This window comes from Eschrichtius robustus, chromosome 3, assembly GCF_028021215.1.
Source record: "Eschrichtius robustus isolate mEscRob2 chromosome 3, mEscRob2.pri, whole genome shotgun sequence".
Taxonomy (NCBI): domain Eukaryota; kingdom Metazoa; phylum Chordata; class Mammalia; order Artiodactyla; family Eschrichtiidae; genus Eschrichtius; species Eschrichtius robustus.
In genome coordinates, this window is record NC_090826.1 from 111,998,054 (window position 1) to 112,023,020 (window position 24,967).

At 53.1% G+C, this 24,967-nt stretch overlaps 2 protein-coding genes across 4 annotated transcripts in view; both read left to right on the plus strand.

Moving 5' to 3' along the window:
* Positions 1 to 11,279, plus strand: part of INTS3 (integrator complex subunit 3) — a 38,547-nt gene extending 27,268 nt beyond the window's left edge. The window contains exons 15-30 of one of the 2 annotated variants that reach the window (XM_068540847.1): positions 156 to 275; positions 655 to 784; positions 1,249 to 1,303; positions 1,518 to 1,621; positions 2,158 to 2,202; positions 2,422 to 2,541; positions 4,135 to 4,288; positions 5,346 to 5,414; positions 6,288 to 6,363; positions 6,805 to 6,918; positions 7,309 to 7,357; positions 8,437 to 8,604; positions 8,941 to 9,041; positions 9,159 to 9,231; positions 9,436 to 9,592; positions 9,709 to 11,279. In XM_068540847.1, the coding sequence (XP_068396948.1) occupies positions 156 to 275; positions 655 to 784; positions 1,249 to 1,303; positions 1,518 to 1,621; positions 2,158 to 2,202; positions 2,422 to 2,541; positions 4,135 to 4,288; positions 5,346 to 5,414; positions 6,288 to 6,363; positions 6,805 to 6,918; positions 7,309 to 7,357; positions 8,437 to 8,604; positions 8,941 to 9,041; positions 9,159 to 9,231; positions 9,436 to 9,592; positions 9,709 to 9,786 (1,613 nt within the window). In that variant the 3' untranslated portion in view covers positions 9,787 to 11,279. Of the gene's footprint in view, positions 1 to 155; positions 276 to 654; positions 785 to 1,248; positions 1,304 to 1,517; positions 1,622 to 2,157; positions 2,203 to 2,421; positions 2,542 to 4,134; positions 4,289 to 5,345; positions 5,415 to 6,287; positions 6,364 to 6,804; positions 6,919 to 7,308; positions 7,358 to 8,436; positions 8,605 to 8,940; positions 9,232 to 9,435; positions 9,593 to 9,708 lie in introns of both variants that reach the window. The other variant, XM_068540845.1, reaches the window with a different exon arrangement.
* A 642-nt stretch (positions 11,280 to 11,921) lies between these two features.
* SLC27A3 (solute carrier family 27 member 3) lies at positions 11,922 to 16,686 on the plus strand. 2 transcript variants are annotated; one of them, XM_068540848.1, is made up of 10 exons: positions 11,922 to 12,684; positions 13,042 to 13,251; positions 13,595 to 13,753; positions 14,328 to 14,452; positions 14,728 to 14,922; positions 15,029 to 15,119; positions 15,229 to 15,427; positions 15,676 to 15,773; positions 15,900 to 16,030; positions 16,350 to 16,686. In XM_068540848.1, exons 1-10 carry the CDS (start codon positions 12,036 to 12,038, stop codon positions 16,524 to 16,526), a joined length of 2,034 nt encoding a protein of 677 aa, XP_068396949.1. In that variant the 5' UTR covers positions 11,922 to 12,035; the 3' UTR covers positions 16,527 to 16,686. The 2 variants fall into 2 exon arrangements, with proteins under 2 accessions (XP_068396949.1, XP_068396950.1); XM_068540849.1 differs by having other exon boundaries at positions 15,072 to 15,119; positions 15,336 to 15,427.
* The last annotated feature ends 8,281 nt before the right edge of the window (positions 16,687 to 24,967 follow it).

Consider the following 24,967-nt stretch of genomic DNA (forward strand, 5'->3'; position numbering starts at 1 on the left):
CCTGGAGGGTTGAGGACAAGACGCCTGTCCTTCCGGAATTCATATTCCATTTAGGTCATGAACTCCTTATCCTCCCACTTGTCCTTTAGTCTCCCTTTCCCAGGAGCATGTGACAGAGGAGGCCATCAAATGCCTTGTCTTTCTTTACTCCCAAGTCAAAATTGAGGAGGCAGTTTCCATGGAGATGGACAACCACGTGTCAGACAAGGATGAGAGTTGCTATGACAACGCAGAGGCAGCCTTTAGTGACGATGAGGAGGATCTCAACAGCAAAGGTGAGGCTGGCAGCAAAGGTAGTTCAGGCTTGTGTCAATCCCGAGAGGACTGGTTGGCAGGAGCAGCCTCTCTGCGGTCTCTCTGTCATCTTTGCCTCTCCGAGTTAGTTTTGTTAACAGGGCTCCTGGATGAGACTCCAAGGTGCAGAACCCTGCACTTGGCACTGCAGCAGGAGGGTAAAAAGGAGAAGTGGTCCCTGCCCTCTCTTGCTTCCTGAGGCTAGAACACGCACACGCTCAGGGAAGTGCTTCAGGCACTCACAGCTCCGAGTGAACGGTGCACACGAGGCGCGTGTCAGGAGGGCCACACTGTTCAGGGGGCTGTCTCTGCTTCTCGTGTCTGGGCCAAGTGACTTCTTTCCTAAATCACTCTCTTCAGGAAAGAAGAGAGAGTTTCGCTTCCACCCAATCAAGGAGACAGTGGTGGAAGAGCCAGTCGATATCACCCCTTACCTTGACCAGCTGGATGAGTCCCTGAGGGACAAAGTGCTCCAGCTTCAGAAGGGCAGGTGGGTGCCAGCCCTGCTCTCAACCTCCGGAGGTCCAGCCCTGGGCTTCTTCCTGAAGCTTAGTGGGGTGGCAGAGTGGTGGGTTTGGAGGGGACGTGGTGGGGGTGTGTGGAGAGGTGGTTGAAGCTGCATGGGAGATGCCTTCTGCAGTGTTGGTTGGGGGGTGTGGGCTGGGAGGGGGCAGCCGTGTTCCCCAGCATCCCGGGCTCTCACTCCAAGGTTCTGAGTAGAAGAGCCTCTGGGACCCGAAGCAGGGCTCTGGGGATTTCCCTTGTCTTTGGCCTCTGCCCAGAGAGCAGCAGATTCTGCCCTGAGGCCTCCTCAGCCACAGCCCTGATTCCCACAGAGCTCCTTTGTTTTGTCTCTGTGCACCGGAGTGTGCTTGAGCACGCTGTTCTGGGTGTGTGTCCTGCCCTCTGCTATCATTTACGTCCCTGAGATTTCCTCTCCCTTCTGCACTGCAGTGATACAGAGGCCCAGTGTGAGGTCATGCAGGAAATCGTGGACCAGGTCCTGGAGGTGAGGAGGAACCCACCCCCTTAAGGGAGGAAGCAGCCCAGCCTGCCCAGCTGGAAGCCCCGCAGGCATCTGACTGCCTCCTTCCCCTACTCGAGATGGGTCCCCCTCTGATGGGGGAGGGGCCGGCTGATCCTGGAGGGAGAAAGCTCTGGGTAGTGGGGGCAGTGAGGCTTGGGCCTGGGTGGTGATAGTCCCTCCTTGTCTTACCACCCAGGAAGACTTTGACTCGGAGCAGCTGTCTGTCCTCGCTTCCTGCCTACAGGAGCTCTTCAAGGGCCACTTCCGAGGGGAGGTGCTGCCCGAGGAGATCACTGAGGAGTAAGGCTCATCTTTCCTGACTGCTCCCCCACCCCACCCCCACCCCCACCCCCCCGGCCTCAGGGGGCTAGAAGGATGACCCAAGTCCTAGAGGCACCTTGCTGAGGACTTGGGAAGAATAATCTCTTCACTTGTTTTTATTCTCACACATACTGATTCATTTAAACGAGGATTTATTTTTGCCTGCCGAACAGCGAGCGTACTGGGGCAGTGGACCGGCACCCCTCGTGCGCGTCCTGCCCCTGCTGCTGCACCCAGCAGCCCCCGCCTTTGCTGCTTCAGGTGGGATCGGACCCTTGCCTGGAACCTCCCTGAAGGGCAAGAATCTCACTTGCAATGACAACAACCAGATTGTGGCTCAGTGTTAGGAACCTGACTTCTCTGTGAGCAAAGCCTCTGGGGCAGTGGGAAGTTTAACGTCGGTTAGGAAAGGAGCAGGCTGGCATCTAGCCTCAAGCTGGTTCTCCATAATATCTGCCTGCAAGCCACCCTTCCTCCCCTCACACGGACTCTCATATATCACCCTCCTCTTGTAGGTCCCTGGAGGAATCTGTGGGGAAGCCTCTCTACCTAATATTTAGGTAAGCCTCTCTACCTCATGTTTAGGTCCAGCTGTAGGAGATGCTGCTCTGCCATCCATCCTCCCTATCAGCACGCTTACGCTTCTGTCCTGGGGTAATGGGACTCCCTCTCCAGGAGGAGGGGTATGCAGTGGGCACAGATAGCCATGCCCCCTGAAGTGCCATAGGAGAGTCTCCCCTAGGTAAAGCTGTCCTCTGTACTCCCATCTCCCACTCCAGGAACCTATGCCAGATGCAGGAAGACAACAGCAGCTTCTCTCTGCTTCTGGACCTTCTCTCTGAGCTGTATCAGAAGCAGCCCAAGATTGGCTACCACCTGCTTTACTACCTAAGGGCCAGGTGGGTGTGGTCCCCACGTTTAAGCCTTAGGTGCCGGGAAGCATCCTGGAGAGCCTCTGTCCTACCAGACCTCATTCCCATCCCCCTTTCCTGTCATCACCAGGGCCTTCTGTGTGTGTGTGTGTTAATAACAGCTTTAACGTGTATAATTCAGTGGTTTTTAGTATATTGACAAAGATGCACAACTGTTACTACTGTCTAATTTAGAACGTAGTCATCATCCCAAGAAGAAACCCCATACCCATTAGCAGTCACTTTCCCATTCTCCCTTTCACCCAGCCCATGCAACGCTGATCTGCTTTTCTGTCTCTATAGATTTACTTATTCTGGATAGTTCATATAAATGGAATCATACAGTGTTTGATTTTTCATGACTGGCTTTTTTCACTTAGCCTAACGTTTTCAGGGTTTATCCCTGTTGTAGCGTGTATCCGTACTTCATTCCTTCTTACGGCTAAATAATCCACTGTATGGATATACCACAATTTATTTACCCATTCAGTTGTTGATGGACATTTGGGTTGTTTCCACTTTTTTGTCTGTTGTGAATAGAGCTGCTCTGAACATTCATGTACAACTTTTTGCATGGACAGTTGTCTTCAATTTTCCTGAGTATATAGAATTGCTGAGTCCAATGGTAACTCTATTTTTAAATTTGTGAGAAACTGCCAAACTGTCTTCCAAAGTGACACAACCATTCTATGTTCCCACCAGCAGTGTGTGAGAGTTCTAATTTCTCCACATGCACCCCAACACTTGTTGGCTTTTGACTATAGCCAGCCTAATGGGTGTGAAGTGGTATCTCATCCTTGTTTTGATTTGCATTTCCCTGATGGCTAATGATGTTGAGTATCTTTTCATGCGCTTATTGGCCATTTGCATATTTTCTTTGGAAAAATTTCTGTTTGAATCTCTATTTTTTAATTGGGTATTTGTCTTTTTCTTGTGGATTTTTAAGAGTTCTTCAAATATTCTGGATACATGTCCCTTATCAGATATATGGTTTGCAAATATTTTCTCCCATTCCATGGGTTGTCTGTTCAGTTTCTTGATGGTATCCTTTGAAACAGAAAAGTTTCAAATGTTGATCAAGTCCACTTTCTTTTTTCTTTTGTCACTTGTGCTTTACTCCTATGTTTTTTTCTAAGAGTTGTGTAGTTTCAGTTCTTACATTTAGGCCTGTGACCCATTTTGAGTTAAGTTTTTTGCATATGGTGTGAGGTAGGGGTCTCGGGGTCTCTATGTGTTATTGCCCTCATTGCTCAGAGCCCGAAGAACAAGAGAGAAAGCTTTCTCTAACCTGACCTGAGCCCTCTCTCTCTTGTTCTTTACTCTCACCAGATAGTAGCTTCTTCACTAATTGTGGTCTGAGCCCTGTCTGGAACACTGGGGAAAGATGGGGAGAAAGAAGAGTGTCTCCTAATTCCCATAAGTCACCAAGTCCTTGGGGGGAAGGCAGGGGGGCGCCATGAGACAGATTAGGCCAGGGCATCTTGGGCAGCAAAGGGATTCTAGAGTGAGGGTCTACTTAGGAGATGTTTGAGACTGGGGGCTGGGGTCAGGCTGCTGGCTGAGGCCCAACTGGTCTTGCAGCAAAGCCGCCGCAGGGAAGATGAACCTGTACGAGTCATTTGCCCAGGCCACCCAGCTGGGCGACCTGCACACCTGCTTAATGATGGACATGAAGGCCTGCCAGGAGGACGACGTGCGACTGCTGTGCCACCTCACACCCTCCATCTACACAGAGGTCAGCACCTCTATCCGTATCCACGGGGATGGGGCAGCAGTGCTGGCGGGCTCACGGGAGACTGCATTATCTCACGGCACACAACGCTGACCCTCCTCTCCCCATCCCTGCTGGCCTCGGTAGGCCCTTTCCTCCCACACCACAGCCGTCCCCTCCTTCTACCTCTCTTTATCAACTTGAAAAATGTCTAAAACCCCTAGAATTCTTGTTGTGTGAGTTGGGGTCTGGGATTATACACTTGTCTCCTCTGCTTTGGCCCCATCCTCTGGACCCAGGACAGGGGCCCCGACCAGATCCATGTTCACGTATCCAAAGCCCTCTCGCCGTCTGATGGCTCACCCTCCGATCTCTCTAATGGTTCTCAAAGACCGGGGCCTCTGTAGAGGAGACTCACCTTTCATTTCCCTGGTTCACGAAGAGTCTTCTCTAGGAATTGGGACATAGGAGGAGGTATCAGCGCTTCCTCCCCTTGGTGAAAGTTACCAGGAACAGGGAAATCAGGGCATAACAGGAGGAAGAGTGAGTCAGCCAAAAACTGGAGGGAGGAGGGGTGCAGATGCCCAGCTCCCTCCCTGGTGAACTGGCCTCTCCAGAAGGGACCCTGCCTACCCCATACCCTGCACGCTCCCCAAATATACACACTCTCTACACCTCGTCTTTGGCAAGGGTCAGTATAGACTTGATTTCTTTGCTGCCAGAGATGCAAATGCTAATTCTGTCACCACTCCACACAGGGCTAACTAACCACCATGTCCAGTCCCTTTCAGCTCTAGCTTTGTCTCTAGATGGCTCCCCATTCCTTTCCACACACACACACACACACACACACACACACACGCATTGTGTGCACACACAGATTTAAAAACTTGGGTTCTTTAAGGATTAAATTTCCAGCTTCATAACTATTGGATCTTTGTTTAGGGATTTATATTAGGACCCCATGTCTGGCTGGCCCAGCATCCCCTCAGCATGTGGTAGGGAGAGGCGAAGAATTATGAGGTGAAAGCTGAGGGGTGCATTTTGGACTTTTGCCCTACTTTCCCTCTTTTTCCTCCAGTTTCCAGATGAGACCTTGCGGAGTGGGGAGCTGCTGAACATGATTGTGGCTGTTATTGACTCGGCACAGGTGAACATAGAGCTGTCATCCCGAGAGGCCTGGGGGCAGGCCCGGGGAAATGGGGTTCTGCCTCCCCCTCGGCCTGCAGACAGGGAGCCTGTGTTCTCAGGCACCCTGCTCCTGGCTGCAGCTGTGTGCACCTTAGGCCCTGGGGGCTGGGAAGGAAAGCGGAGCCCCTGGGAGGCGAGCTGGGGCCATGCCAGTGTTGCTGGAGTTCCCCTTATTCTCCATATTTTTGGGCACCCCCGTTCTTCAGGGAAGCCGAGGGGATTGTGTTTTTAAGCTCTCAGTCGGTCTTCCCCTTGGCTCAGAATGAAAATGGTCAGACCATCTCTATTTGACCTTTCTATCATGCAATAGGTCCCTACGAGGCTGTAGCTTGGCCTGTGTCCCTTCTCAGGCCTCAACTGGGGTCCCGTTTCTGCTCCTTCTCTCCACTCGTTTGCCCCCTTCATAGAAGGGGAAGCGTAGCACTCAAGAGCCCTTCCTCCTTTGCTTTTCTCCTACCCACACCTGTAATCCCGCCCCCCACGGCCCTTCCCTCAGCACAGACTGGGATGGCTCAGAGGCCCAGACTACATCCAAGTAGAGGAGCTGCCTGTTCTCCCTCTGCCATCAGGACACAAGGGGTAGTTTTTCTTAACTGTTTTTGCTCCGAATAGGCCTGTGTTTATCACTGAAGCCAGTTACTCCTTTGCCAGTCCCCTTCATCCTTCAAAGCCCCTGGCATCCGTCATGTGCCATTTCCTCCCCATTCCTTTGACTAGGTTTTCACTTCCTCTGGTTTTTTCCCTGAATGAGCCCTCCTGCTTCTGCTTCCATACTAGCTTCCTGGCCTCTTTTAGAACCAATGGGTTCTGCCTTCTTCCTCCTCCCCCTTAGCTCCAGGAGCTGGTCTGCCATGTGATGATGGGGAACCTGGTCATGTTTCGAAAAGACTCAGTCCTCAATATACTCAGTGAGTGAGCACGCAACGCCCTGAGGTGCCCAGGGAGAAGAGAGAGGGGTGGCAGCCCTGTGTATTTTCTAGTAACAGGAAAGCTGGTTCTGGGGCTGAGAATGAGATAGAACGTCATTCCACCCTGCCGTGTGGCCTCAGGCAATGTCTGTCTGGATCTGTTTTTTGCTCTGTAAAAGTCCCTTGGCCCTCCAGCCTCAAGGCTGATGGGAATACAGAAGCTGTATGAAGACTTTGGAACTATGCTTTGTGTGAAAGGGAGAGTTTCTGTAGTCTTCGGATCACTGTCTCCACCCCTATACCATCCCTGCCTGGGGTGCTGATAATCAGTGGATTAGCCCTGTCTTTGTGTGTGTGTGTGTGTCTGTGTGTGTGTGAGAGAGAGAGAGAGAGAGGGAGATTGAGAATATGAATGAGAGTATCTCTTCTCTGTCTCCTCAGTCCAGAGCCTGGACTGGGAAACCTTTGAGCAGTACTGTGCCTGGCAGCTCTTCCTGGCCCACAACATCCCCCTGGAGACCATAATCCCCATCCTGCAGCACCTCAAGTACAAAGGTGAGTCGGGTTGTGGGTGTGGAACACGGCAGGGAGAGGGCACTCCCAGTCCAGCTGCTGCAAGGCTTAGGCCTCTGGGCTTCTTTCTAGATGAGCCCAGATCCACCGTTCCCCTTCCCACCAAAGTGCCAAGTGCGAAAAGGCAGGCTCCCTGTCAGTCGCGTCTGCTCTTTAGGTGTATCCTGCAGGCCTCCTCTGAGCCAGGTGCTAGACTGGGGCTCAGGTGGCTCGGGATTTTAGAGGAGTGGGTTAGGGGATTGCTCTTCCTGGTTTCTTGTTGAAGATTATCTTTGCTCCTTGCAGTGGCTGTTGGTTGGGGGGTGGGAGAGGTGCCAGGATTTCTTGCTGGAATTTTGCATTCCTCTGAACAGCCTCTACCCTCCCCCACAGAGCACCCAGAGGCCCTGTCCTGCCTACTGCTTCAACTCCGAAGAGAGAAGTGAGTTCCGCCCTCGGGGGCTCTTTAGTCCTCAATCTCAACATACCAAGAGATGCTGCCATGTAAAGGACTCCTGTCCTGCTCCTTTGGCCGCGTTTTTTCCTATTGTTGACATCTGCTTATTCTACCCTTCCCCCAAAGTGATTTACAAATAAGCAGCTCCCTTGGGATCTGGGCTTCCTCTCGACTTTACCCCCCTGCCCACCAGGAGCTGCCCTCAGAGGTGGGGACCGGACATCCCTGTTTCCTGCTGCCACAGCAGTTCTAATCCCCGGTGGCTCCTGCCCCCCTCCCCCGTGCTCCTGAGGCCACCATACGGCTAATCCAAGAGGAGGAAGGGTCAGAGTATAGGGGTCAGACACCATCCTCTCGCTCAACCTGCGGAGAGCAGAGCCAGCTGGACCCCCGTGCTCCCTGCCAGGGGTGGGGCGGAGAGGGTGAGAAGGCAGAGGCCCCTCCCTCCATCACAGGCACTTTTCCAAAAGCCCCAGATAAATGGGGCCACAGCTGTATATCTTTTCCTTCCTACCTTCTTGCCTTCCTTCCACCTTTTCTCCTCTCTTGGCTGGGAGAGTAGAAATGGTCCAGCGCTTCCTAAAGGAGGCAGGAAGGTTGGAGGGCTGCGTGGGGGCTGTGGCTTCCCGCCGCCTCCCCTGTACCTTCCTCGGGCTAGACACCAGGGTGGCCCACCCACCTAGTCGGGCAGGGGTTGAGGAGCACGCACACACCACACGCTTGTCCTCCTGCCTCCCTGGCCCACTTCCTGAGTGTCCTGGGCAAAGTGCGGGAGACTCAGTGGGCCTCCCTGCCAACACGTGCACGCGCACACACGCACCTTCTACTGTCACAGAAACTGAAGAGTCTCACTTCTTGTCTCCTGGCTTCCGCAGAGGATGAAACTAGGCATTCCTTGGCCCAAAGAGAAGAAGGAGAGGGATGTGAGAGTAGGAAGCTACTGCAAGTTGGGGGTGGCGCAGGGATGGGGAGGCCGAGGTTTGGGGGAAAAGCCGGTGGGAGAGCCTCAGGGGTTCCTGTGGCCAGCTGTGTCAGCAGGGCGCTCCGCTCCCCTTGCCCCCCAGGCCCAGCGAGGAGATGGTGAAGATGGTGCTGAGCCGGCCCTGCCACCCCGACGACCAGTTCACCACCAGCATCCTGAGGCACTGGTGCATGAAGCATGACGAGCTGCTGGCTGAGCACATCAAGTCCCTGCTCATCAAGAACAACAGCCTCCCGCGCAAGAGGCAGAGGTGGGACCCTCCATGCCAGGGCTGCCCGCTGTCCACAGGCCGGCACCAGGGCCATCCAGTTTGGTCCCTGCCTGTCTTGTGGGCGACATCTAGTGGTGTGAAGCTACCTGGCGTGCAGGACCACTGTGGCCCCTTCCCCTCCTTTCCTAGTGCCCTGTCTTTGGTCCCTGTTCCAGGCACACCTCCCTTACCCTGCCCGGCCCTCCTAGCCCTCCTATCCCCTTCTCTGTATGGGCTGCTGCCGCCTTAAGGAGGGACCTCAGTGGGGGAGGGTGTCTCATTCACCTGGAGCCATCACCCCAAGCTCAGACTCTGGCTCTTGTGACTTCCCTGCAGCCTGAGGAGTTCCAGCAGCAAGCTGGCCCAGCTGACTCTGGAGCAGATCCTAGAGCACTTGGACAACCTGCGTCTCAACCTGACCAACACCAAGCAGAACTGTATGCTTTCCTGCCCTCTCCGAGTGCATGGCACTGCCCTGGCTCACACCACCCGTGGATCCGAGTGGGGCAGCTCTCAGACACCTCACTGTTCCTCCTTCCCTGTTCTCCCTCTAGTTTTCAGCCAGACCCCCATTCTGCAGGCCCTGCAGCACGTCCAGGCAAGCTGTGACGAAGCACACAAGATGAAGTGAGGCTCCTTGCACTTTGGGCCTTGGGAAGTAGTGGGAGAAGGCCTGGGTGAGGGTGGCCTGCTGGGGACACAAACTTAGTGACCAGCAAGACCATGGAGTTGAGCACAAATGGAGACCCTGGCATGGGGGCAGAGAAAAGGGTGGGAGGATGGCCATGGGGCCAGGACCCCCACCCTCTGAGAGCCTGTTCTCTCCCTCAGGTTCAGCGATCTCTTCTCCCTGGCCGAGGAATATGAGGACTCTTCCACCAAGCCACCCAAGAGCCGGCGAAAAGCAGCTTTGTCCAGCCCCCGAAGTCGAAAGAATGCCACACAGCCCCCCAATGCTGAGGAAGAGTCAGGCTCCAGCAGTGCCTCGGTGAGACCCCTGGCCATGCAAGCCATGCACAGGAGGAAAAGGAGAGTTGGGGTGCAGGTAGAGTTGGGGCCAGCCGCTGCCCAGGCTAGTGATTCCCTCCCCTCCATCTCTTCCAGGAGGAAGAAGACACAAAACCAAAGCCCACCAAGCGGAAACGGAAGGGGTCCTCTGCAGTGGGGTCTGACAGTGACTGAGGCCCTGTGTTCCCCATTCCACCCCCAGTTGGACTGCCCTCCCCTCCTTGGTGAATCAGAGGTTAATAGGGGCTGGGGAGATCGTAGGGGAAACACCCTGTCCCCATCCCAGAGCTCACCCTGGGAGAAGGACGAGCTGCCTCCTTCAGCGCAGCCTGAGAAGCTGCCGTGCAGCCCCCAGTCCCTCCTCCCTCCTCTCTGGGGCCTCCAGCTGCATCACACTGCTGCTCCCACTGATACTGGGGTTCCCACTGAAACCAGAGGCTGTACAAAACCTGGACTGTGGTGGAAGTCTTCAGCCTCCTGCCCCCTCCCCCAGCTTCCCCCAAAACTATTTCAGTAGAGAAGAGAAATGGCAGAGGGGCAGCTGGCCAGAGAGGCTAGGATGAGAGTGAAAACTGTGTGGGTGCCCCTTCCAACTTCCCCCTTCAGGTCTTGATTTGCTCTGAACAGGCATTTTATAGTTGCCCTCCATACACTAGTATGAAGTGGGCGTTTAATCTGTGACATGGTCAAGTCGCCTTTTCCTCTCCACGGGCCAGATGCCACAAGTGTTCAGGAAGGAACCTGAGAGGGAGGCCACAGCCCCACCTGGAGGCTTGTGCTGGCCTGAAGCTGGCGCCTCAAGTCGGGCCAGAGTCCAGGGAGTCCCAGAGACATGTTCCACAGAACTGTCAAATGGTCACATTTCCTTGATTCTGTCTGTCTTTTCTTTCTTTTTTTTTTCTTTGGCAGAGATAATCGCATTTTAAAAGTTGTTTTTAAATGACAATAAAACAAGCCAGAACCTCTTTTGTGCCGGAGTTGCTGCCCCCACTTACCCTGTGCACGTACAGGTGGTCTTGATTCAATGGGCACCCCCCCCCCCTTCACAGCTTCCCCTTCTCTCTTCCTGCCCACCCCCTTCTTTGTCTGGAGCAGAAGGCTTGGCTTTACCCCCCCCCCCCATCCTTCTTGCTGCTACGCCCCCATCCTTGCTGCTACTGGCTGTGCAGGCCAGGCACTGACCTGTCCAGGCAGAAATTGATGCTGGCACCACCTCCCAAAAGGCTGTTTGTTTTTACCCATCTCTCAAGAAACCAGAGGCTTCCAAAAGCTGGTATTTGTCATACTCTGGTGCTTACCAACTACTGGAGGACTAAATGCTTGGGGGTGAGGGAGAGAGTTCAGATACCTGGGAAAAAGAACTCTCTTCCACAGTCTGGCCACTTGCCCATCCATGTGTACCAGCAGAAAAGAGCTCCTTGGCTATGCTTTTGTTCCCCTGCTGTCCTGGGAGGTTGTGAGGGGCAGGCTGAGGAGAGAGGAGTGAAGTTTGGCCGACTGCAGACAGCTTCTCCTGTTCAGCCTGCAAATTTGTCTTTTACAGAATCCAGGTCCTCCCTTCCCTCAAAGCTGCTACTTCTTCCTTTAAACTGCCGGAGGCCTCCTTTTTTCCTTCCTCGCTCGTTCCCCAGTTTTCTCTGCCCCAATTAAAACTAGGATGGAAAGCATTAGCTGGCTGGCCCCAGTTATTGTACCTTTGCCCAAAGGGAGGGGCTTCCGCCGTGGCCCCTCCAGAAATCTGGCTGTCTGGGCCTCCACCTTTCCCCTACTTCACTCTCGGCTCCCACCCCTCTGGGGTTGCTGCTGCTGCTGGCGGCTGGAGGGAGGGCATGGCTCCGGCTTTCGTGCCGGGACGGCTTTCGTGCCGGGACGTGCAGCACCATGTGGGCAAGGGGCCGAGTTCTTCAGTCTCTTTTGGGAGAGCAGTGCCACCCTCCTGTCACGGGTGAGAATGGGAAGAAAGGGAAAGATGGACTTGGATCCTAGTGCCCTGGCTCTCTGGCCGGGAGTCCAAAGTCCAGCCAGATGTCTAGACCTCCCTTGAGGAGAAAACCTAAAACGGACCCGATCCTGGGACTGAGGGAAGGCGTGAGCACCGCCCAGGACCTGGTAGGGTGCGGGCTGCGAGTCGTCCGGGAGGGAGCGCGCCTAGGGCGGAGCGTAGCTGTGGGGAGGGCCGGGCGTGCGGGGCCGCCCCCACTAGCACTCCTCCCGGGCCTCTGCTCTCCGCCCGTGGGGAGGCGGTGGCGGGGGGTGGGGTGGGGTGGGGGGCTGGGTGGGAAGAGGCGTGTGCCAGCGCGCGCGCTCCCGGGAAGGAGAGGTCTAAGCACTAGAACCAGCGGCCCCAGGTTTTCAAAAGGGAGTATCTGGGCAGTCTGCGAGCGGCTGGGGCCAGACGGTGCCGAGTCGAGGAAGCGGGCACGATGGCCGCCCTCCTGCTGCTACCCCTGCTGCTACTGCCGCTGCTGCTGCTGAAGCTGCGCCTATGGCCGCAGTTGCGCTGGCTCGCGGCAGACTTGGCCTTCACGGTGCGCGCCCTACGCTGCAAACGGGCCCTTCGAGCGCGCGCCCTGGCCGCGGCTGCCGCCGACCCGGAAGGTCCCGAGGGGGGCTGCAGCCTGGCCTGGCGCCTGGCGCAGATGGCCCGGCAGCGCCCCGCGCACACCTTTCTCATTCACGGCGCGCAGCGCTTTAGCTATGCGGAGGCCGAGCGCCAGAGCAACCGGGCTGCGCGCGCCTTTTTGCGCGCGCGAGGCTGGGACGGGGGACCCGGCGGCGGCGACAGCGGCGCGGGGGCCGCCGGGGAAGGCGAGCGGGCGGTGCACGGCGTACGAGACGCGGCGGCCGGAAGCGGAGCGGCGCGGCCCGTGCGGGAAGGGGATGGCGCGACCCCTCTGGCACCTGGGGCCACCGTGGCGCTGTTGCTCCCCGCCTGTCCAGAGTTCCTGTGGCTCTGGTTCGGGCTGGCCAAGGCCGGCCTGCGTGCGGCCTTTGTGCCCACCGCTCTGCGCCGGGGTCCCCTACTGCACTGTCTCCGCAGCTGCGGCGCCCGCGCGCTCGTGCTGGCGCCAGGTAAGGCTGGAGCACTCGACCGACGGGGGCGGGGCCAGCCACAGAAAGGGGCGTGTCGGAGGGGCGCAAAGAAGGAGTGGGCTGGGAAGGAGGCCGCACTGTCTCCCTGGGGTTCGGAAAGGGTGAGGAGCCGAGTCTCTGGGTTCGCGAAGGGATAAAGCTGGGTCTCTGGTTTCCCAAGGATTTCCAAAGACTTGGGCTCTAGGTCCCAGACCCATGATGGCACGTCCGTACCGTACTCTTCAGCCTCACTCGGGAGCTCTGCGAGGTGGGGGTGGGGGAACAAATGGGGTTAAGTGTGGGGAAGGCTTCTGGTAGCGGTAGAGCGGTGGAGCTATGCTTTCCCGCCCCATCCAGAGTTCCTGGAGTCCCTGGAGCCTGACCTGCCGGCCCTGAGAGCCATGGGGCTCCACCTGTGGGCTGCGGGCTCTGAAACCCATCCTGCTGGAATCACCGATTTTCTGGCTGAGGCCTCGGCTGAAGCGGATGGGCCAGTGCCCGGGTACCTGTCTGCCCCCCAGAACGTAATGGACACGTGCCTGTATATCTTCACCTCTGGCACCACAGGTGAGGGCTGGACACGATATTTACCTCCCAGAAACTAAGGACAAGGAAGGCAGGGGCCTGGGAACAGGAACTGTGACCTCCTCAGCTCATAGGCCACTCCTCCAAAGCCCCCAGAGAGGAGGCTGATCCCAGCGGCCATATTTCCTGTCTCGCCAACCCTCCCACCCCTCTTCATTGTCCACCTCCCCGAACTTGCCACATTTCTAGGACGGCCTGGCCTGCCTTCTTCTTAGTTTCAGCCTTGCCTCTGCCGCTTTCTATGGGAAACCCAACAGGGGCAAAGGGGGAGACAAGGCTTGGAGCTCAGACCTTTCCCCTGATCTCCCCCTCCCCCATCCCCCAGGCCTCCCCAAGGCTGCTCGGATCAGTCATCTGAAGGTCCTGCAATGCCAAGGATTCTACCAGCTGTGTGGCGCCCACCAGGAGGATGTGATCTACCTCGCCCTCCCACTCTACCACATGTCTGGCTCCCTGTTGGGCATCGTGGGATGCTTGGGCATTGGTCAGTCTCCCCCACCCCAACCCCCCATTCAGCCCTCTGGCAGATGTTTATGCCAGCAAACATTTATTAAGTACCTACTGTGGTGTGCTCACCTGGGGATGCTTCCTGAGTCCTTCAGGGTAGAGAATCCAGAGGAAGGAGGCAGGGCCTCCTCTCCAGGAACTCCTGGTTCAGTGGAGAAGCGTCACCTGCACAGACCTACAGGCTGAGCAACTAGGGCGGCCATGCAGTTCACAGAACTCCGGGCGCCAGGGGAGGGGAGGGCCGTGAGTGTCAGCCCAGGAAGAGGCAAATGGAGAAGAGGGTTGGGGCTTGGGGGCAGGGTTCGGACGATGGACTGCTTGGGGATGGGAAGTAGGGAGAGGGCATTTACCTCTCCAAATCACAGGTGGGAAATGATGGGGGCCAACTTGGCCTTTGGAAAGTGTGACTGTCACAGCCAGGCCTTTCCGGGGAACTACAGTACAGTGAAGGCTGATGCCTGAGAAGGAGGGGGTCACGACTCCTCACCCCCCACCCCCCAGCTCTTAACCTCACCTCCTTCCTTCCTCCTCGCCCTCTCCGATTCTGGCAGGGGCCACAGTGGTGCTGAAGTCCAAGTTCTCAGCTGGTCAGTTCTGGGAGGACTGCCAGCAGCATGGGGTGACTGTGTTCCAGTACATCGGGGAATTATGCCGATACCTCGTCAACCAGCCCCCGGTGCGTGGGCACAGATCCTGGGCAGAGCCACGAAGGCAGGGAGATGGGCAGTTGGCAGGGGACACTGAAACGGTTGTCTGGGAGTTGGAGGGAGAGGAAGCAAGAAGAAAATGGAAGGGGAGGGTAAGGAGCCTGGGCTGGTAGGATTCTGGTGCTTAGGGCACCTCAAGGAGGTCACAGTGGAAGTGGTGCAAGGAGAGAGGGAAACAGGGCTGCACCTGGGGGAGCTGGCATCTTGGTGTTGAAGCCCCTGCCCCTCTCCCCACTTGTCTCAGAACAAGGCAGAACATGGACATAAGGTCCGGCTGGTGGTGGGCAGCGGGCTGCGGCCAGACACCTGGGAGCGCTTTGTGCGGCGCTTCGGGCCCCTGCAGGTGCTGGAGACATATGGACTGACAGAGGGCAACGTGGCCACTTTCAACTACACAGGACAGCGGGGTGCTGTGGGGCGCGCCTCCTGGCTTTACAAGGTGAGTTACAGGAGGAAACTGGAGAAACTGTGGAACGTCGGGGGGCTGCTGGGGAGGGGGCTCGTGCAACTGAAATGACCCAGTGCCTGGGTCTCCCTTCCCCCAGCATGTCTTCCCCTTCTCTTTGATTCGCTATGATGTCACCACAGGGGAGCCGATTCGGAACACCCAGGGGCTCTGTGTGGCCACATCTCCAGGTTTGTGTCCAGGCGGGGTGGGTAGGGGTGGTGGAGCTGGCTGGCAGAGGATTGGACTTGGAGAGTGTGGTGGGTGGCGGCCCCCCCCTGACCCCAGTGACTCTACCAGGTGAGCCAGGGTTGCTGGTGGCCCCCGTGAACCAGCAGTCACCATTCCTGGGCTATGCTGGGGGGCCAGAGCTGGCCCGGGGAAAGCTGCTGAAGGATGTCTTCCAGCCTGGGGATGTTTTCTTCAACACTGGGGACCTGTTGGTTTGCGATGACCAAGGCTTTCTTCGCTTCCACGATCGTACTGGAGACACCTTCAGGTATCTGCCCCTAACTTTCTGATTTCTCTCCTGGGCATCCCATCTCTGTGACCCAAACCCTCTAAACCTCCACTCCCTAATCTGCCCCACCCCAGCTTCTCACCTAACCTCTCATCTCCAACCTCCTAAACACATCTTCCCCAAGACCTTCTGGCACCTCGCTCTCATCCCTGACCTCTTTCTCTCCCCACCAAGCTCATTAGGCCCTGACCCCTGACTCTCAGTTTCCAATTTCTGCTGTCTGGCAGGTGGAAGGGGGAGAATGTGGCCACGACCGAGGTGGCTGAGGCCTTGGAGGCCCTGGATTTTCTTCAGGAGGTGAACGTCTACGGAGTCACTGTGCCAGGTGCCCAGCCATGGGGCGGGGGGGGACCCGGCCCACCACCCTGAAGTGGTATTACTTGGGCGCAGGGAGCATGAGGCCTCGTGGTGGTCAGCTACCACGGCTGACCCTGCCCCCCACATCTACCAGGGCACGAAGGCAGGGCTGGGATGGCAGCCCTGGTTCTGCGTCCCCCCCACTCTTTGGACCTTGTGCAGCTCTACGTCCATGTTTCTGAGAACTTGCCACCTTATGCCCGGCCTCGATTCCTAAGGCTTCAGGTAACCAGCCGCTCCTGCCCTGACCCTTTACCTCACCCCGTATATCTGCAGCAGTCAGTGGCTCCCAAACCCCACAAAGGGACCCCCACGTAATACACTCTGTGAAGAGAAAGAACAGTTCCTTCCCAGACACATGCTTTTCACCCCCTTCATCCTCCAGGCCTGGCCCCTTCTCTTCCATTTCACCCCCTCCCCTAAACCCTGACCTCATCCCCCTTTCCCCCAGACCTGCCCCTTAACGAAACTCAGGCGATTCCCCCGAGCCACTGGGGCAGAATACCCCTTCCTTCAGCCCCCTTTGACCCCTCCCCCTCCCCAGGAGTCACTGGCCACCACAGAGACCTTCAAGCAGCAGAAGGTTCGGATGGCAAAGGAGGGCTTTGACCCAAGCGCGTTGTCCGACCCCCTCTACATTCTGGACCAGGCTGGGGGCGCCTACCTGCCGCTCACACCTGCCCGGTACAGTGCCCTCCTGGCCGGGGGCCTTCGCATCTGAGAGCCTCCACACCAGTGCGCCTGAGGGAGGGACTTTGTGGGGTGGGGTTATTGCAGGTGTATCAGCCGCTGTCAGGGATCTCTTCTATACCAGGTTTGTAATCTTTATTTTGTAATAAATGTGGCCAGAGCCCATTTGGCTCTGTCTTTCTCATCTACAATATTCGCTTCCCTGTCTGTCTGTGGAACTGCTTTTCCCACAGACATTTTCTCCTGCCCGGAGCCACAGGCGCTCCTGCCCTGACCACGTGGCCTGAGCTCAGTGTCTGGACCTCAGTGTTTTTCCTCTCAGGTGACCCCGTGTGATCCTTGTCCTTGGAAAACCCCTGATGACTGATGTCTGTCTGTGCTTGTGGATATCCTGTCCCAGTTTCACTCCCTGAGTGCAGGGCCCCCACTGCTCTCTCTGGGGAGCCGGAGGACCCAAGGGATTGGTTCAAATGGCCGAAGTGGACAGAGGCACAAATGCTACCCCTGTGGGCAGCCAAAACATCTCCACAGACTCACATGTGGTTGGGGCCTGGGGAAGGGTCTCAACCGGGCAAAACAGACGTTTGATTTTGGGTTAAAGGAACCTCCCTCTCCCCTCACTGGCTGGCTTTGATAAGCCAGCCAGTGAGGGGGAAGGGTGTGGCCACTCAGCCCCCCAACTCAAATGTTCCCGATGTTACCCACGCTTAGTCCTATATTCCCAGAAGTAGCAGCCCAGGGTGGGGCCCCTCAGGTTCTGGGGAGACTTTGACTGAGGCCCCTCTTGGAGCAGGGCTCAGAGTGCATGTATGCACGTGGTGGCAGAGGGATGGGGGAATCAAAAGGAAAAAGGCCTGTCCTTGGCCCCTAAATGAGGCGTCAAAAAAGTTAATCATCAGGGAGTTCCCTGGTGGTCTAGTGGTTAGGATTTGCGCTTTCACTGCTTGTGGCCTGGGTTCAATCCCTGGTTGGGGAACTGAGATCCCGAAAGCTGCGTGGCCAAAAAGAAAAAGAAAAAAATTTTTTAAATAAATAAATAAAACTATGATTCAAGATAGGTAAAAAAAAAAAAAAAAAAAGTTAATCATCTAAAAGCTTTCAATGCTGAAGCTGCTGCTTGTCTTAGAACTAAAACCCCCTCCCCCTGTTTTAAGCTGTGGGTCCTCAAAAAATTCTACTATGTTCCCTTGGGTTATCTTTCCCCTTCCAACCCCTCTCCCCAACCTGAGAAGTCTAGGGATGCACCCCATCACCAATTTTGGGTCCTTATGGCTAACCCTCCTGTTCCAAAACATACACCTTGTCCCACCCTCCACCAACAAACGCAGTTCAGAGTCACCAACAGACCAGAGGCACACACAATCCCTGTTTCATTTGGTTGAAATCTGTGCTGTACAATATGGTAGCCGCCAGCTGCATGTGCCCAGTGAGCGCTTGAAATGTGGCTGGTCTGCAGCGAGATGTGCCGTGAGTGTGAAATGCACACCAGGTTTTAAAGACTTAGCACCAAAAATAAAATAAATTTCAGGGAATTCCCTGGCGGTCCAGTGGTTAGGACTCAGCACTTTCACTGCTGGGGCCCAGGTTCTCAATCCCTGGTTGGGGAACTAAGTTCCCGCAAGCCACTCAGCCCAAAAATAAAAGATAAAATAAAATAAAATATTTCATTAATAATTGTTTATATTGCTTACATGTTGAAATACTATTTTGGACGTATTGGGTTAAATAAAATATATTAAGATGAATATCACTTGTTTATTATTACTTTTGTAAATTTGGCTACTAGAAAATGTAGAATTACACATCAGCCACATTATATTTCTACTGAATAGCGCTGGCCTAAATCCTGTCCCCACGTCTCCCTCTGCAAACACACAAATACTGAGTGTAATATATCAGCTGTCCCTGTATGATGCCTGCTTTTGTGCAGCTGCACTTTAGCAAGGACAGTGAGAGGAGGGGCTTCTGTTCCAATGGGCCGATCCAGGTGGCTGGGCCTGGCACGCTGCCCTCCAGACAGAGTCGCAGCTCTTTGAACCAGCTTTGTCACAGAGGCTATATAACTAGTGCTAGAAATTGACAGCTGCAAGAACACACAGTCTGGATCCAAAAGAATTAGGTTTTCTGTTTACCACAATTAAAAATAAAGTAAAATGCACTTTAAAAGAATTAAGTTTTCCTACCCCCCCCCCAAAAAATTCCAGTGAAATAAAATAAAATGGAGTTATGAGAAATTTGCCAAGATCAAATAGGCTGGTCCTCAGGTGGTGAGTTCCCTTTCTGATGAGTCTTGTCCCTGAGACGTTGGACGCTGGAGTGGGAGGGTGGTGGAATCAGAGAACTGTCTCACCCCATCCTCAGACCAAGGCAATGGTCTCGGCCTTGCGTCTGTGGATTCCCCGGGCTACCTAGGCCACGTGTCCTTGACAAATACCGGGAACCTGTAAAAGGGCACCGACGTAGGCAAACCACGCTGTCTTTTTTACAGCCGGTGGCTAAGAATGGTTTTTATATTTTTACATGGCTGAAGAAATCAAGACTATTTCATGACATGTATGGGATCCAGACTTCAGAGTCCATGGGTAGTTCTATTGGAACAGGCCACGGGCATTCCTTTATATACTGTCTATGGCTGCTTCTGTACTACAGAAACAGAGTTGAGTAGTTGTGACAGAGACCATATGGCCTGAAAAGCATAAAATATTTACCATGTGGCCCTTGACAGAAAGACTGCCCACCCCTGTTCTAGGGCCTCGTCCCTACCCCGCCGCTGGGCTGCAGTTTTCCCCGCGCGCAGGGACAGGGAGTGTCAGGAGGGGCCGCCCGGCGATGTTTGGTGACCGCTCCTTGTAGGGCTTGGCAGAAAGCTCCCAAGACTGGGCGCTGCCTGAACCGATTATGCGGGGAAAGACAGTAACGCGCCCCCACTCCTGCTCATTCCCGAGCGCCCACGCGCTGGCAGGCTCCAGGTGGCGGCTAAGCACACTCGCGGAAACCAAACCTGGACAGCAAGCAAGGATTGGCGCCGGCGGACTCGCCGCAGCCCACGTCCCCGCGCGAGAGGGAGGCGGGGCAGGCCGGGGAACGGGAGGAGTCATCCTGCATGGGCGGGGCGAGCCCCTCCGCGCCTTCCGACGCAGAAAGGCGCCTGCGCACTGCCGCCGCCCCGAGCTCCCGGTAAAATTAAGAAAAGAATGGAGGGGTAGGGTCAAGGTAACTAAAGTTCTCCTCTTTGGGCCTCTAGGGAACAAATGCGGAAACTTTTTTTTTTTAATTGAGCTATAATGCAAGTGCCATAAAATTCACCCTTTTAAAGAGTAAAGTTGTATTCATAGGTTTGTGCAACCATAGCCACTATCTAATTTAGAACATTTTCATCACCCCCAAAGAAATCCCTACCCATTAGCATTCCTCCGACACCCAGTTCCTGGCAACCACCAGTCTGCATTCTGTCTCTATGGATTTATCTGTTCTGAACATTTCATATAAACGGAGTCATATATGTGACCTTTTGTGTACCTAGTGGCTTTCACTTAGCGTAATATTTTCGAGTAGGTTCATCCCCGTTGTGGCGTGTATTAGTACTTCTTTCCTTCTTATGGCCTAATAATATTCTCTTGAATGTATATACCACAATTTGTTTATCCATTCATCAGTTGATGAAATTTGGGCTGTTTCCACTTTTTGGCTATTTGAACAGTACTGCTATAAACATTTGTGTACAAGTCTTTGTGTGGACAAAATATTTTCAATTCTTTTGTGTGTATACCTAGAAATGGAATTGCTGGGTCTTATAGAGACTCTGTGTTTGACTTTGAGAGGAACTACCAAACTATTTTCCACAGTGGCTGCACAATTTTACATTCCCACCAGCAATATATGAGGGTTCCAATTTTTCTACATTTTTTTAAAAAATATTTATTTACTTATTTATTTTGGCTGTGCCGGGTCTCAGTTGCGGCATGCGGACTCTCAGTTGCGGCCTGCATGTGGGATCCAGTTCCCCGACCAGGGATGGAACCCGGGCCCCCTGCATTGGGAGCGTGGAGTCCCACTCACTGGACCACCAGGGAAGTCCCTCTACATCTTCACTAACACTTTTTATTGTCTTTTGACTGTAGCAGTCATGGTGGGTGTGATATGGTATCTTATTGTGGTTTTGATTTGCATTTCCCTGACGACTAATAATGTTGAACATCTTTGCATGTGCTTATTGGCCATTTGAATATTTTCTTTGGAGAAATGTCTTTCCAAATTATTTCTTTGTTTTTTAATTGTGTTATTTGCCTTTTTACTGTTGAGTTGTGAGAGGGTTTTGTTTTGGTTTTGTTTTTGTTTTGTTTTTTTAATATACTGGACTCAAATTCCCTATCTGATATATGGTTTGCAAATATTTTCTCTCATTCTGTGGTTTGTTTTTTTGCTTCCTTGATGGTGTCCTTTGAAACACAAAGATTTTAAATTTTGATGAAGTACAGTTTGTCTATTTTTTATACAGGGAGAATATTGCAAGAGTTAGTTTTTCCCTAAGGGCAAAAAAAGATGCAAAGATATGTTACATTTCATTTGGTAGTGTACATGTTAGTAGAATTGGTGTTATTTGAAACTATGGCATATTGTATAATAATAAACGTTAGGAGTCACTGTTTCCAGAGAAAGAGAAAAGAAGATATAAGTATAAAATAAAATAAGTGAAGTAAAAATCTTATAATGTCACTGAAAAAGCCTAGAAGCAACGGACAGTTTGACAACAGTGAGATCTCCCAGCATCCAGGTCCTTGGAGGAAAGGTTGGTTCCAGGTCGGCAGGAAATACTCAGGATGAGCATTGGGGCATCTTGTGCTGGAAAGCAAAGATATCAAGAAATGGGGTAGCAGCAAAAGGACACCCAGCTCCCATTGCCTAAGATAGGGCAATCTGAACTGTCAAAAAGATTAATGAAGGCCCTTGAAACATTGAACATACAAAATGTAGCCATTCAGAGTGATACTAAAAGGGGCTAGGAGAATAAAGGGCTAGAGGGGGAGAGAAACACGTTGGGTAGAGCACCAACTCCTTACTCTGAATACTGGCAAAGGAAAGAACTAAGCATTTGTCCCTCCTTTCCTGCATGAACTGTACTTCAGGGTTACCAAATTGTCCTAGTTGTTGAGGGAAAGTTCTTTACAAAAGAACTCCAGTTAATGAGTGAGAAAGGAATTATAGAACTGGAAAATTACCATTTTGCAACCCCTAATGAAATTGAGGCAGGAAATTATCATCAATGAATAAAACTATCAGATGAAAGGCTGATGGGGAATTTTACAAGGGAGCGATCAGGATGTCACCACCTGAAGCCACCACTCCATCTTTTTTTTTTTTTTTTTAAAGTTTAAGTTTTTTGGGGTTTTTTTAAATTTTTATTTATTTATTTATTTATTATTTTTGGCTGTGTTGGGTCTTCGTTTCTGTGCGAGGGCTTTCTCCAGCTGCAGCAAGTGGGGGCCACTCTTCATCGCGGTGCGCGGGACCCTCACCATCGCGGCCTCTCTTGTTGCGGAGCACAGGCTCCAGACGCGCAGGCTCAGTAATTGTGGCTCACGGGCCCAGTTGCTCCGCGGCATGTGGGATCTTCCCAGACCAGGGCTCGAACCCGTGTCCCCTGCATTAGCAGGCAGATTCTCAACCACTGCGCCACCAGGGAAGCCCACACTCAATCTTATTTATTTATTTATTCATTCATTCATTCTTTCTTGGCTGCGTTGGGTCTTCGCTGCTGCGTGTGGGCTCTCTCCAGTTGCGGCGAGCGGGGGGCCACTCCTCGTTGCAGTGCACGTGCTTCTCATCGCGGTGGCCTCTCTCATTGCAGAGCATGGGCTCCAGGCACGTGGGCTTCAGTAGTTGTGGCTCACAGGCTCTAGAGCGCAGGCTCAGTAGTTGTGGCGCACGGGCTTAGTTGCTCCGCGGCATGTGGGATCTTCCCGGACCAGGGCTCAAACCTGTGTTCCCTGTACTGGCAGGCAGATTCCCAACCACTGCGCCACCAGGGAAGTCCCACCACCACTCAATCTTAGAATCACTAAAAGTGGAACCACGAGGCATTGCTTGCCTCCCTAAGAGATGCAGTATGCAGCACACAGCACCGCCTATAAGGTTTTCTTTCTTAAAAGTGGAGCCTGAAGCTAACCAAGCCTCTAGGGCCAACATCCATTTACAGAGGAACATATATAATAACACCAAAGAAATCAAACAGATTCAGAATACAGGTACTTCTACTGGAAATTTTAAATAGTCTCTTCAACAACTCAATGATATATGAGAGAGGCGGAGTGGGGGCAGGGCTTGCCTCAATTAGATCCTTAAGACATAACCAAATGTAGCGTAGCGTATGGACCTTGTTCCGACTGAAAAAAAAAAAAAAAAAAGAGTAAAAAGACATTTTTGAAACAATTGGGGAAATTTTATTAGGGACTAGTTAGTTATTAGGTGATATTAAGAAATTATTGTTACTATAATAGGGAAGAAACTGTATTCTATTACAAGTTAACCACTAAAAGGATGTTGCCTATAAGCTTAGATTATACATAATGGCCCATCTCTGGGAACCCTGCCTTCCAGGAAAAGAGAATTAAGCTAAAATACCTTTGATTAGCTCACAGAAAACATCCTGACCAGGCCCACCTGGGAATGGCTTCAAGAAGAGAGAAATTAACACATCCTGGAACCAGGACATTACTCCCTCCCCTATTAGAATAAAAGAATCCTGAATTCTAATTCAGGGAAGGTGGTTCTTTGGGAAGTTACCCCGCCATCTTCTCGGTCTGCCGGCTTTCCGAATAAAGTCGCTGTTACTTGTCCCAGCAACACATCTCTCAATTGATTGGCCTGTCATTCGGCAAGCAGTACGAGCTTGGACTTGGTAAAAACTTTTGGTGAAACCATCTAGGACCCTTGCTGCTAGTGGCCAGCCAATCCAGTTGGGGAATTTTCGGGTAAGGCCCTAGCAGCTACCAGGACCACTTGTCCTGAGGATCTTCCCCACAAAGTTCCCCGAAATGGCACTGGCTGCCCCAGCACTTGGCAGTTGGAGCAAAGAATCAACATCTGGGAGACGACGGGCTCAATACAGTAGGGTAAGTCGCTCGCTCTGGTGTGCAGCTGGAACTTGATTACCTCTGGGGCTTTTTTTCTCTGGAATAAGCCAGTTTGTTTTGTATTCGAGTGGGGTACCCTGTTAGAGGAAATAATTGCTGGGTTTTTTTACCCAATTTGGAACCGGTTCGTTTGTTAATCTGGATGCTAGCACATGTGTGCGCCATTTGGTTTTTTTTGTTTTTTGGTTTTTGGCTGCACTGGGTCTTCGTTGCTGAGCACAGGCTTTCTCTAGTTGTGGCGCACGGGCTTAGTTGCTCCGTGGCATGTGGGATCTTCCTGGAACAGGGCTTGAACCCGTGTCCCCTGCACTGGCAGGCGGATTCTTAACAACTGCGCCACCACGGAAGTCCTGCCACTTGGGTTCTGTTTGTCTTGTATTTCTGTCTTTAAAAATTGGGGAATGTTTCAACCATCTGTAAAGAAAGTCCTCTGGGGCGCATTTTGGATAAGTGACCTGATGACAGCTGTGAAGCCATGACTGAGAGGACGATGATATTTTATTGCAACAATGTAGCCGTAGTACCTGTTAGCATCTCCACAAGGGGTTTAGGCAGGTTTACCTTGGGACCCTGTGCACCATGTACTGTCACCTTTGCTGTGTTAATTACGTTGTTTGTGGTCTCCTGTGTTGTTGGTCTGGATCCAACAGCTCTCCGAGGCGTCACATTACATGGGGGTTGAGTTGATGGTTCTTGTGATATGTAAAACCCCAAGACCAAACTTGAGGGTTTATTTAGGGTTTTCTATTCTTTGGGGTTTTCATTTCATTTTGTTTTGGTACCATTTCTCCACTTACAGACTGATGTCAGTGGAGAAAAGGACATTCCCAAGGAGAAGAGAAAGGTTCCACTTGGTTTCTAAAATCACCAAAAGCCCCACCCCAGAACCCAGTGCGGCTGGTGGATGCCAAGGAAAAAGGTATCCTTCTAATGGTTAGAGATGATCGATTGCTATTTATGGTTTTACGGTGGTCTTTGAATGGCTCTATACCTATTCTGTGAAGAAGTGGGGAAGAATAATGAAATCTTCTTTGTGCAAGCATTTGTGCTGTTACATCAGGGTGAGAAAAAGTCAGACAGTTGTCACTTTATGGTAAAAGAAACCCAAGGGAAAATCTGTCATACAGGAAGAAAAGAAAGGGAATGAGGGTGAGGGTATGTTGCTCCAACCTCCGGCCAAGCTGGCTGTCCCAATGGCTCCAGCTGTTATGCCAATATGTCCACCCCTTCCACCGCCTCCCATTCCTATCCAGCCCCAATTCCCAACGCTGGGGCTCAGGAAGCAGTCAGACTGTCTCCCCCTCCTTACAGGGTTCAATTAGAAAATCCTGTGTTTAGT